The 13,403-nt window shown below is 38.1% G+C and overlaps 1 protein-coding gene across 1 annotated transcript in view; it reads right to left on the reverse strand.

Annotated features, from left to right (window-relative positions):
- Positions 1–12,886, reverse strand: part of LOC101863761 (uncharacterized protein DDB_G0283357) — a 39,333-nt gene extending 26,447 nt beyond the window's left edge. The window contains exons 1-2 of the mRNA XM_013085756.2: positions 12,475–12,886; positions 11,715–11,770 (exon numbers count right to left, since the gene is read on the reverse strand). Coding sequence (XP_012941210.2) covers positions 11,715–11,770; positions 12,475–12,574 — 156 coding nt within the window. The 5' untranslated portion in view covers positions 12,575–12,886. The remainder of the gene's footprint in view (positions 1–11,714; positions 11,771–12,474) is intronic.
- Positions 12,887–13,403: the final 517 nt, after the last annotated feature.

Here is a 13,403-nt window from a genome sequence, read left to right on the forward strand (position 1 = left end):
GTCTTCCCCTCGGGCGGCCCATAATGGGACAAGCCGGGTTCAAACAGGGTTAAGAAGGACCTTAACCCGATTTCTCCGGGCTTCTTTAAAATCCCTTTTAGAGGGCCCAAAGGGCAACCTATTTTATTTTGCACACAAAAAACTCACCACTGTTACGAGATTTTCTGCTTGTTTTGAAAAACCACTCCGTTCCCTCCGCGGTGAATTTTTTGGGTTTTTTTCAGTCTTTTTTTTTTTTTTAAAGCTGTGCACTAAATGACCATTTTCGGGTCGATGGGTTTCCTTCCAAACTGGACAACAATTCGTGCTTTGTTTGAATTTGGATTTCTGTAAACACAAAAGTATGACGTCAAGTCACAAAGTTATGAAGATCGGATGGAGATCTGATGTTATGTTAAAACTAAATTAAACCGACTTCCCCCTCCCGCCGTTTCCTCCTCTTCCTAGGCCCATTTTTTTTTAAAAAACCCTTATAAACGATGTTACCAAACGACCTCAAGGCGACCCAGATGTGGCCCCTGTGAGAGTGGAAACCCTGGGTGAGCTATGTCAAAAATGAAGTGGGGAGAACAAAAGTGGGGGCAGAGTTGTTGTTTTTTTTTTGGGTTGTTTTGTTTGTTACTGTTTGGGGTTTACGGGGGGGGGGGGGCGGGGGTGGGGGGGGGCTGAGGTTGGAGAGGCTAAATTGGTTTCCACCCTTGTTATTGTTCATTACGCATTTCTGTAAAAGTCCATTCCGAGCTTATTCGACCAACTTCATACTTCTGGCGTCGGTGGCCTAGTGGTTAGGCTCTCGGACTCGCAACCGTAAGGTCGTGGGTTCGAATCCCGTCAGGGGCCCGACGTTGTGTCCTTGGGAAAGGCACTTTACACGAATTTTCCTCACTTCACCCAGGTGGGAATGGGTACCCGGCTATAGACAGCGAAAGATCGTGTCAGTTTGTTAGTGTTTGAGCGCTTAATCGGCTGCTCGCACTGTATGCTTCCCGGGAAGCTGAGAATGTTTCGGAGTGTTCTATGGTCTGCTGGGGTAATAATATAGTGTAAAGCGCATAGAGCCTGCTGTTGAGCGGGGATATGCGCTATACAAATGCTATCTATTATTATTATTATTATCATTTTTAGTGCGGCCTACGTGTTGATGGTTAGCCCGTGCCGAATAAAAACCTTCAAAAGAAAAGCAACATAGAACAATCAACCGTTAACAGTTAGAACATTGTCATTGTAGAACATTGTCATTGTAGAACATTGTCATTGTAGAGCCCAAAGTCCCCGAGTTCAATGTTCTTTCGTCTGAAGCAGCGTTCCCGGAGATCTATCAATCAATCTATATATATATCTATCTATCTGTCTATCTATCAATCTATCTATCTATCTATCTATCTATCTATCTATCTATCTATCTATCTATCTATCTGTCTATCTATCTATATATCTATCTATCTATCATTGCCATTTTGTCCTTAGAATAGATATGACTTTGACTTTGATATTATCATACTTCGCCATCACAACAAACCAGGCGATAAGAACAGTGCGCTGAGTAATAGTAAGAGACACATGTCAGAATACAGGCAGTGCCGGAAATTAAAACAGCTGATACGTGATTGATATTATATTAAGTGGGATTGTAGTGATTAATTTAACAGTAGAAGGAAACCTAAACAACCCCATTGTTGATCATATATATATATATAATATATTTTATACATTATCTATCTATCTATCTATCTATCTATCTATCTATCTATCTATCTATCTATCTATCTATCTATCTATCTATCTATCTATCTATCTATCTATCTATCTATCTATAGATAGATAGATAGATAGATAGAAATTGAGATTGAGATAGATGTAGATATAGATATTATATATAGAGATATAGAAATAGATGTAGAAGTAGATAATATAGACTACATATTATAATGATTGCCAACTAGGTGGAGACGTATTGTCAGCCCCTGCTACTTTCTGACGCTTCATTTTTGTTGTCAAACAGTTAAGAGGGGGGTGGGGGGATGGGAGGTGCACCTGAAGGCTATCTAGCTTATTAGAGGACCAAATTTTACCAAATTTCACACATATTGTAACAAACATTGTGAGGAGCCATCAAATCCACAGTCAAATTTTGACGGGAAAAAATGTATTGCTATTGAGAGTGCGGCCATATTGGATTTTGCTGACATGTCTTATACAGTGATTACCTCACTATTTTCTTATGAACATTGGTTGTTATTTTGCATTCTTGTTAGCAGACAATAAATTTACAAAACTGAATGTTGAATTTTTCCCAAACAAATAAGAACATTTCTAATGAATTTGTTTCTTGAGTTAGCAAAAAATCCGTGAAAATACACTCTCCTGAAACTACCAAGAAAAGTCTATTCTATAATTATATTGAAAATTCAACAAGCACACAATTTTAGTGTTTCATCTTTTCTTGATTCTGTGAATAATTAAAGAACGTTAGATTTTTAAAAATGTGAACTTTAAAAAAAAAGTATATTATAGGAAAACAGCGTTTTGAGAAAACGGATGGTAATGAAAAATAAAAGACTGACTTTACTTTTTGAAGATATTGTGGGTCTTACATGCCTGGTACGTGAAAAAAGTGGACTTTACGGGGTACAAATGCACTGAAATAGTTGTAAGAGATGCTGAAGAAGCCAAACATGCTTTCATCTCAAAATCCATAATTTTGACCCCAATCAGGATATCGATGGTGTAGCCACCCCTTTTCCTTTAATGTGATTGTGATAAACTAAATTACGATCTGTGAGGTTGTTAATTGTAATGAATTTGTTATTTCTTAATTTTGAAATCGCAGGAAGGAAATACGGGAAGAAACACACATGTCTACAAAACACTTTTGCAGAGTAGTCGCTTTCCAGTGCACTTCAACAAAGTGCAAGAACTTAATAAATCTAACAGTTGAAGTGTCGAAATAATGCTTCAAAATTAGGTTCGCATCTTGTTTAAGCACATTAGAGCGCAGTGTCTTCCTTTGCTTCTAATGGCTTCCCTCGTGTGTGGGAAACATAATTACGCGGTGAATGCTAGAGGGGGTTTAAAATCCGTTGCATTTAACGTTGGAAATTTGTCGAGCTCGCCTGGCTTTCTGTCGCGCTAATCCCTCTCGGGGTATCAATGATTGATCAAGGCCCGTGATTCACGGCAAGTTGGACTCAGATAGCGCCCGATTAACAGCAGCTTCCCAGAGGCGCCGTTAGCGTTTTATTCTGTCTTCATGTGAGAATGTGTGTGTGTGTGTGTGTGTGTGTTTGTGGGAGAGAATGTGTGTGTGTGTGTGTGTGTGTGTGTGTGTGTGTGTGTTTGTGGGAGAGAATGTGTGTGTGTGTGTCTATGTGTGTGTGTGTGTTTGTGTGAGAGAATGTGTGTGTGTGTGTCTGTGTGTGTTTTTGTGTGAGAGAATGTGTGTTTGTGTGTGTGTTTGTGTGAGAGAATGTGTGTGTGTGTGTGTGTGTGTGTGTTTGTGTGTGTCTGTGTGTGTATTTGTGTGTATTGTTTAGATGTGTTTGTGTATCTATATGTGCGTGTTATGTGTTTATGTGTGTGTTTTCTGTGTTTGTGTGTGTGTGTGTGTGTGTATTTGTATGTATTGTATTTGTGTGTATTGCATTTGCATGTATTGTTTAGATGTGTGTGCGTGTGTGTGTATTTGTGTGTGTGTGTGTGTGTGTGTGTGTGTGTGTGTGCATATATGTTGTGTACATGTACATGTATGTGTGTATGCGTGTTCCTATGTGGGTACGTGTAGGTGCATTTTTGTGAGTTGTGTGTATATCTCTGCGAATGCCGTGTGTGGATGTGTTTGCATACATGTATGTATTTGGTGTTTTAAAAAGTATAAATTTATAATAGAACTCTCCACATAGCAAACCTAAAGGGTTTTTTTTAATCGACACGTGATAAAAGTAAGACATTTCCCCGAAACCCATTCGCCAACAATATTCACTGACTGGCAAACTACTACAATGTAATTATAATATTACTTTGTTTTCAATTGGTCGCTTTTAGTGACATGCGGGCTAACCCAGATTTCGGGGTTTTCCAGAAATCTTAACCTACCCCAAAAGTGGGCATTGCCCTACCCATAGAAGAAATTTGATTTCATTTGTGTTTATATTTGTTTGGTTATAAAGAAAACTCTCCTTCTCTTTTAAAGAAAATGAACAAGGAGAAAAACTTTACATTATATTTTCTTAAAACAGAATTTTTCGGAATAGCCCCCTTGTGCTTAAAAGCGACCAATTGTAGGTGTTCTTAAACCACAATTGACCAAATTTCGATAACTTTGGATGTGAACATCGATCCTGCCTGTCAAAGCCAACCCAGACTGAGTGGGGATACAACACCCCAGCCAGAAAACCAAGACAGAGATACTCAATTTAAAAAAAAAATGTACCCATATTGGCATCGAGCACGGGTCCTCTGCATACTCATATGAAGCGTTTTACCGCTACACCACTGACCCCGTGATAAAGAATTGTGATACAGTTAGTAAAACCGCATAGTTTTAGGGGCTTAACTTTGACTTAACCCAATCCGTACGTCGTGTTTTACTATCGTATCCATATGACGTGGCGAAATTTTCCAAACAGGAAATTACTCGTTAATCCGATCCATACGCTTTCATAGCAATATGTCAAAATGATTTTTTTTCGAGAAATACTGAAAAGAGATCTTCGTACTAGAAGTATTCTAATATGGGAGGAATACAACCCCGGGGGTACAAAATGACCCGAGAGCGTACGGATAGGGCTAAGGTAGAAAGCTAAAAAAAACAACAACAACGTATGTGGATAAACATAAAAAAGCGGATCAGATTAGAATAAACAGGAAAGGTAGAGCGTTAGATAGAGGAGAGAGAGAGAGAGAGAGAGAGAGAGAGAGAGAGAGAGAGAGAGAGAGAGACAGAGAGAGAAAGCACCAAACTTCACAATCTTTATAGTAGAATCTGTCCTGTAGGTAGAGGTAGCTTGAGCAAATATTACAAGATGAGAAAAGGAAAACTCCCCGAAACGTTTAGTACAACTCACATCGTGGCATACATTTTCATTACTCTGAGACGGCACTTCGAACCTTAAAAAAGGAACGTGGGAACAAAAAAGAAATTCAAATAGTTTTTAAAATATTTACCAAGCCAAATGAGTTTCTTCAAAGGAAAACAGATTACGTCTTTGGAAAGAAAACCAACCAGGACAAGATAGAAAAACCAAAAGTTTAACCAAGAAGGATACTACGTGTGTCGTTGTTTAGTTTTAGTAAGACTTTTTCGACACTGTAGCACTTATAGGTCATAAGTGTCAAAGTATGAAGGTGTTGCTAGAGTGTAAAAGATTAAGAAAAAATGCAGGAGGGATAAGGACAATATCTATATATATATATATATATAAATGCCTGAAACTGTAAAACTAGAAGAACAAAAGAAACTAAAGCACCCGCCTACCACCCACTTAAAAGTGCCTAAACATGTTTAAAAATATCGTGAAAATTTGATTTTTGATTACCTTAGAATACCTCGCTTTTCTCTTTCTTTTCTATTTTTAATCCACCATACAGTATAAATATTGGCGTTTTCAGTGGTTGTGAACACACTCATAATTTCTTACATGCACATACACGCTCGTCCGTGAGCGAGCGCACGCACACACACACACGCACACACACACACACACACACAAACACACACACACACACAAACACATATACATACAGACAATCATACGCACACACACATACACACACACACACACAAACCTGCTTTCATTCTCACTTTTTCTCAGATCCGAAACTAGAGTCAACTGTCCTGTCCTAATTCTACTGATCAAGCTATAGATAACTGAGGGTTATTTTCGATTTCAAATCCACTCCCAGACTGAACCTTGTAGTTTGATGAAATCAAGTTAATATTAGTCTGTCTGTGTTTAAGTTAGTAATATATGTATATATATATATATATATATATATATATATATATATATATATATATATATGTATATATATGTCTGTCACTGTCTGTCTTATCTTTCTATTTATCTATCTATCTATCTATCTATCTACCTATCTGTCTACTATCCCTTAATTAATGTGTCTCTGTCTCTCTCTCTCTCTCTCTCTCTCTCTCTCTCTCTCTCTCTCTCTCTCTCTCTCTCTCTCTCTCTCTCTCTCTCTCTCTCTCTCTCCAACGTCCATCCACCCCCAAGAAAAAGAAACATAAGGAGGATATAAATGAAAAACAAAACCCCCCAAAAACCAAAACCAAAACCAAAAACTCCAAAATGTCGTCGGCAGAGACAACCGATATTGATTAGCAGAACCCGCACAAAACAGGAACGTGGGGGTGGGGGGGGGGGGCGACAAACGGGGCTTCAATATGAACAGATATAGACGAATGGGTCGATATGTCTGGACGTAAAGGCCCAAATGAATGTCTCGCCAAAGGGGAAATCGCCCTTTTAAGTTTTAAAAGAGGTCCAGATTTGTATTGCTTCCAATTAAAGGAAAGCTAATTGGTCTTCATTCCAGGAAATGAAAAATGTTTTGAATAAACTGAATTTTCTGTTGAAAATGCGTTTGAGTACACATTAAGATCGGAAGCTTTCACCAACGACAATATTGTATTCTACGATTGGGAACATGCTGCACAACTTGTCCATACTTTATTTTTATACTTTTTCTAACCTAATTTAAAAAACAATAAGTAAAGCTCGAACTCCCTCAGACAATTCCAATTAGTAAATGTCATATAAACATAATCTAACATTATACATAAATATAAGTCTATACATTTATGTTTGTGCAAGTGTGTGTATGCGTGTGTGTGTGTGTGTGTGTGTGTGTGTGTGTGTGTGTGTGTGTGTGTGTGTGTGTGTGTGTGTGAGAGAGAGAGAGAGAGAGAGAGAGAGAAAGAGAGAGAGCGTGTGTGTGTGTGTGTGTGTGTCTGTGCATGTGTGTGAGTGTGTGTAGGCACAATAATTGTTATAAGAAAATGTTCTCTTTTCTTTTAAAAAATGGTTGCCTTCTGGGCTTAGAGCATTTAAACATTTGCCTGTATTACATATTTTTTCACACAGAGAGACAGACTGAGACAGAGAGATACAGAGAAAGAGAAAGGAAGAAAGAAAATGAGACACACACTCATACACACAAACAAACAAACACACATACAAACAAATATACACGCACACACGCACACATGCAAGCAGGAACACAAGCACACACACACGCGCGCGTACACCATATCACTCGACTGCCTTCCCTTGAGATCGAAATGAAATTCTTGTTACTTTATCAAGTGTAGGTAATGGAGTTACATAAAGGTCTACTCGATGTCTTTTTTCTAGGTCAGGTGAGGATTGCCAATCAGAAAGTCGTTTGAGCGGAAATATTACTCAACCAGAGAATATTCATGAGAACGTTAAATACAATCCAGTAATAAATATATATTGCTCCTATTTGTCGATAGGGGCAAATATACATTTTCCGTGATGAGAGTTTGTTTGAAAACCATAACCCGAGACCAAATATAATATTGTATGGTATTTAGTTACGTCCGTATACTAAATATAATAAGAACATCTACAAGTGACGTTATAAGTAACAAAAAAAGGAAAGATATTGTGTTTCAAGGTAAAACGTTAAGAAGAAATCGTCTGAAAAGGAACTCGAAGAACAAGAGATCACGCGACAAGGCACAAGCATAGCAATAAAAAAAATCACCTTTTGGGTACAATTTAAAAAAAAAATCACGTCAAAGGTACAATAAGAGAACAAATTACGTCATAAGGTACAAGACCAACCAACAAAAAAAAAAAAAAAAAGAAATCCCGTAACGGGGTACAAAAACAGCAAGAGATCATACCTCAATATAAACAAAATAATGCAGTTGCGAGCAGCGTAAAAAAAAACTCTACTAAAAAACAAGACACTCAAATTTTTATGAGATGAGAATATATTGACTTAGAAAAAGGACAGTGCCCTAGACCCCGCCCTGGCCTTGTCGCAGTGGGTGGGCAGCAACTGTCCATCTGATCCCGAACATCAGAATTATCTTGTCCTCCAAATCGACCAGTAATGCTAAACTGACCAGAACGTGTACTTAACAGAGACTCTGGCAGCAAGACTGGATTACAAGAATCGGATTACTTGCCTTGTCTTTAACCCTTGATAGAACATGAACTAGTATTTATAATAACCCCAGCGTCTCGCTTCTCATCGGTTTTCTGTATTTACGTTCAGCAAGGACAACTCGAAAAAAAAGTACCTTAATTGTTTGTTGTTGTTAATGTTGTTGCTGTTTGTTTTTTTGTTTGTTGTTGTTGTTGCTGTTGTTGTTGTTGTTGTTGTTGTTGCTGCTGTTTTCATTTAATACAGGTGTTTTACGCTCTCATCGATACATTCCAATGATAAAGGAGGTCGGCTCCGACTCCACGTGTCAAGGCCAGTCTGGCCTGAGAGAGATGTATCATCCTAGTAGAAAGACAATGATACTGGATCAAAATCCCCACCCAAACTGGAATCGAACTAATTTCTTACGTGTGTGACTGCGCAGTGCCTAATGGCTACACAACAGACGCCGGTGAAACGTACCTGAAGACATAAACGTACAAGAAGCCAGCAAAATTGTCCGACTGTAGTTGCCATCTAATTTCGAAGACCCCAGAACGTCTTAAATCCAGATGGTGTCAATGTCAGTGTAAACATTTCCAACTCTTATGTATGTATCGGTAATTTTTGCACACCTTTCAACATCAGTGACATTACCGTCATAATTAGCAGATTATCCATTACTCTCATTAGGTATTCAAGGAAGCTGTCGTGGGCATACCTTTATATGCATCGTGATAAAGTCAGGGGTTCACCAAAATAATAAAATAGAGGAAACGTTAAGCAATTTTTATCGATTGTTTTATTTGTTTGTTGTTGTTGTTTTTTAACTCAACGCATTTAATGCCCACAAGAAAAAAATAATCGTACACATCTGTGCGAGGATTTTCCTGTATAATGTTGATGGAAGGCATTTAAACAATAAATGTAAATTTGCAGTTTCCAAAGACACTCCACCTTTTGGAAGTCACCAAACTTTGACGACTAATTTCTCACTAATTTACCAACAAAACCAAGCGACTTCACCACCCGCAATCGGAAATATCTCGAATTCTTTTCAAGGTAGATAGTTTTTTTTCTTCCAAAGACAGACAAATTTAAATGAACTTGCTTTAAGATGATACCAAAACTCCACATGCCCAAAGATTGACTGGCGCCTAATTCCACCACGTTCTGACAAATAATAATATGCCTAAATATTGATGATCACCTGATTCCAACGTGTCGTAACATAGTTATGTCATGGAGCACGTCGTACGTCAAAACATAGAAATAGTCATTTCGAGCCGTTCTCCATTCTTAACACATTATCTGGCTTATTATTTACGTCATGTGATCTCTTTATCTGTGAACACCCACATGTTGTAGTTGACACGTCAGTCTCGCTGATCTTGTAATCTGTTAGTGAAAGGAAAGATAATAATATCTTCCTTCTTCTGTGTAGGTGTGTGTGTGTGTCTACGTCTTAAGGAAGAGCCTGCGTTATAGAGACAAGAACAATTAGAAACGTAAAGGCACAAAAATAACGTGTGTGATGACGTGAGGGTGAAATGAGGCTTTTCCTTACTTTTCATCCATTTAGCATGCACTCACACACTCACACACAAACACAAACAAACGTACATACAGACACATATACACATACATACACACATACACACATGCATGGACGCGCGGGCATATATACCCACATATACACACACACACACACACACACATACACACACATACACACAAAGATGCCTACATCCCACCAAAAGAAAATGAGGCCATGCTTTAAGGACGTTTTTCAGTGTAGTTGGGAGGTGCTCGGTTGTAGTTTGCTCCTCTATCCTATCAAACATATATCGCCTTTTCTGCTGTCCATTTTTTCTTTGTATGTTAATCTCTAGTAAGGAACCATTCTTATCTTCGCACTTATTTTATGACCTTTTGTGTTTCAAGCTCTACAAAACTCTTATAAAACTTAAGTAATAAAAGAAACTCTTCGCTTCGAGAAGAGGTTGTTGTTGTCGTTTTTATTGTTGTTATTGTTGCTGTTGTTGTTGTTTTTTTAATTTCAGGTGTGGAGATGGGGTTTTACTTCTGAATTTATGGACATTGCACGAACCACACATGGCAAATCCTGTAATTATGTTTATTCGCCAGTGTTGTCAAATACAGGCTTCCTAAAGAAACGAAGATATACGAGTGTTATTTAGAAACAAAACATCGACATCTGTTGTGTAACATTTGGCGCTTCTCTGTCCCACGCTGTAGAAGTGGACATTTCTCGCAGGAATCGAACTCTAATCCTTTTTTTTTCTTTTTGCTACGAACAACATCAAAAAGAAATTTAAAACACAAACACTAGTCGTGGCAAATTCCTCGCTAAAGTTGTCTTTTCAAAGACCTTACTTACTTACTCTCTTCCTATACCGCCACCAGGTACATAAGACGAGGGCAGTCGACGCCACACTTGCCTGCCCTTGGCCACGTTCTCCAATTTTGGCAGATCCAGGGCCTGAGTGATTGCCTCATCCCTTATTGTATCTCTATAGCTTCCAGTTGGTCTTCCTCGTTTTTTTGTTTCAGTTACTTTCAAATACCAGGTCCGATAGGGCAATCTTGTCTTCAGCGTTCTTAGAGCATGTCCCAGATATCTCCATCTTCTCCTTTTTATAGTTGTGTTGATATCTTCAATTCCAGCTCTTTCCAGCACTTCATTATTTGTAATACACTAATTCCATTTTATTAGTAAAATTCTTCGTAAACATTTTGTTTGAAAGCTTTTAAATTTTCGTTGAACTGTTTTGTTTGTTCCATTTCTCTGAACCATACGTCGATACAGCCAAAATGTTGCTATTATATATTTTTAATTTCGTCTTCAATGAAATAAGCTTTGATTTCCACATAGTTTTTAATTTCACAAAAGCGATCCTTGGATTTTAAGTCTTTAAACGGACATATTATATTATTACGCTTGATCACCAGCAGGCCAAAGCCAATAATGCGCTCATTTTGAAACATCATACATAAATAAGAAACTCTAATTAGCATATTTATGTTATTTCATAACACGCATCATGATTTTCGCCTTGTTAACTTGTACATAAAGCACACAGATTTTTTAAACTCCGTATGACTAACCAAAAAATGCTTCTTTTTTTTAAAGTGCCTCAAAAAAGCGCGAATGAACATAACGCGTGTCCACAAAGTGTTAAGCATTGACCTTGTGTGGAGGATCAGAACAATCTGAGAGATGAGAGAGTTGAACTAAACATGGAAACTCGCTCGTGCGTCTTGCGATTGTTTGTTTGTTGGACTTGTGTGTTTAATTGGTTGTTTGTTTTTGCTTTTGGAAGCTTTTTACGACGCTCGCAACTGTATAATGCCCTAAGAGCGCGTGGGACACATTTATCATTTGCTTATTTTTAAAGTTTTTAAAATATAATTCAGTTCTACTTTTATGGAAATAAACAATCTGAGTTAAGCACCCTGTTCTGCCGTTTTTTAATTCATCATTGAGCGCCCGAAGAACATGGGACAATAACGAAAGGTCGGAATTACAATGGATGTAATAGAAAGAATACAATTCTCACCTGTATTTCTCCGAATGTCACAGTTCCCTTCACCTGCCCTGTCATGCTGCAGACGGCTAGGAAAAAAATAACACACGTTTTAGATTCTTAAAAACAGCAACAACACACGGGTTAGGTAATAAGTCTGTGCACTAATATATCAGTTGATTACATCACACAACTGAACGTTATAACATTTATACATAATTAATACACACACACTCACAACTCCCACCCCCTCCCCCACACACACCAACACACACATACACACACACACACACACACACACACACACACACACACACACACACAGAGACACACACACACACACAAGCACAAAAACATGCATGTAATTCTCAAACAATATAGTTAACACAATGTAATATAATATATTTGTCATTACATGTCATAGTTCACTTCACCTGTCCCTTTGACAGATAGAGCAAACGAACATCGCCATGATAACAGTCATCTAGCTCTTAAAGATGTAATTCAAATATAAGAGAAAGCAAAAATGTCAGTTTTAGAAATAAAAAGAAGTGTTTCCACATACTTTGCGTATCAATATCTCAAATACATTGTTAATGAAACTTGAAAAATAAAAGACAAAAATATTACCAACAAGAAAAAATAAAAAAAGCAACGAAATCAGCAATAACAAAAATAACAAAAGCAACAACAACAACAACAACAACAACAACAACAACAACAACAACAACAGCAACAACCACGAAAGCTAGAATATCCTTGTTCTTTTATTGAAGACTAAATTGACACTTACCATTTTTCGTTCCACATCCCTGGATCGCCTCAGCCGAACTTGAAAGCAGAGACAGCAACACACACAGCACAAACGCAAGCCTACATAGGGAAAACGCCATTTTACCTAAAGGTTACCTTCCTAAAGCCAACCAGCTACCAGTTCAGATGAAAGCACACACGCACATGCACACAATTGCGAACTCTCTGCTACACCCACTCGCAGCTGCCAGAACTTGAAAATAGCACAAAAATTCAAGACATAAAATAGAGAAAACTTTTACTTAGCCTAACAAAAACAGCGGCTACAAATCTCGACGAGGAAGAGATTTTAACAAGTTAAACTGTGTTACAGTTCTCGACAAGGCAGAGGTGTCACCAAGTTAAACCGTGTTACATATTATTCTCAGTGCCACAAACACACATATGAAGTAAACCAAGCGACATTCATGGTGTTATTATTATCACTATTATTCGATTCGCTTCAAAAATCAAAGATTTCTGTGGAAGAAATAGTGGTCAAAAAGGAAATGGGGCAGAGGAGAGGGGGTGGGGTTGAAGGATGAGTTTGATCAGGCATGACAAATTCGTCTAAACCAATCCAGTCACCTCTGTGTGGCTATAAATTTTTACCGTTCCGCCTCAGTTTGACAGCGTTCAATTCCCAGGTCTTAAAACTGTCGGTTTATTCTGCAAGCTTTCCCCCTTCTCTGGTCATAAATCCGTCGCATGAATCTCTTCCTTCTCCGTGCTCTGTGATCCTCCTTGTTTTTACTCTCTCACCTTACAGAAATGGGTACCCTTTTTTTGGTTCCTGTTATTATTCTTGCGATTATTGCAAGCGAATGAATGAGCAAGAGAAGAAGGTAGACGCACAGGCTTACACACACACACACACACACACACACACACACACACACACGCACACACACACGCACACACACACACACA

Source organism: Aplysia californica, unplaced genomic scaffold (genome assembly GCF_000002075.1).
Source record: "Aplysia californica isolate F4 #8 unplaced genomic scaffold, AplCal3.0 scaffold00403, whole genome shotgun sequence".
NCBI classification, from domain to species: Eukaryota; Metazoa; Mollusca; class Gastropoda; order Aplysiida; family Aplysiidae; genus Aplysia; species Aplysia californica.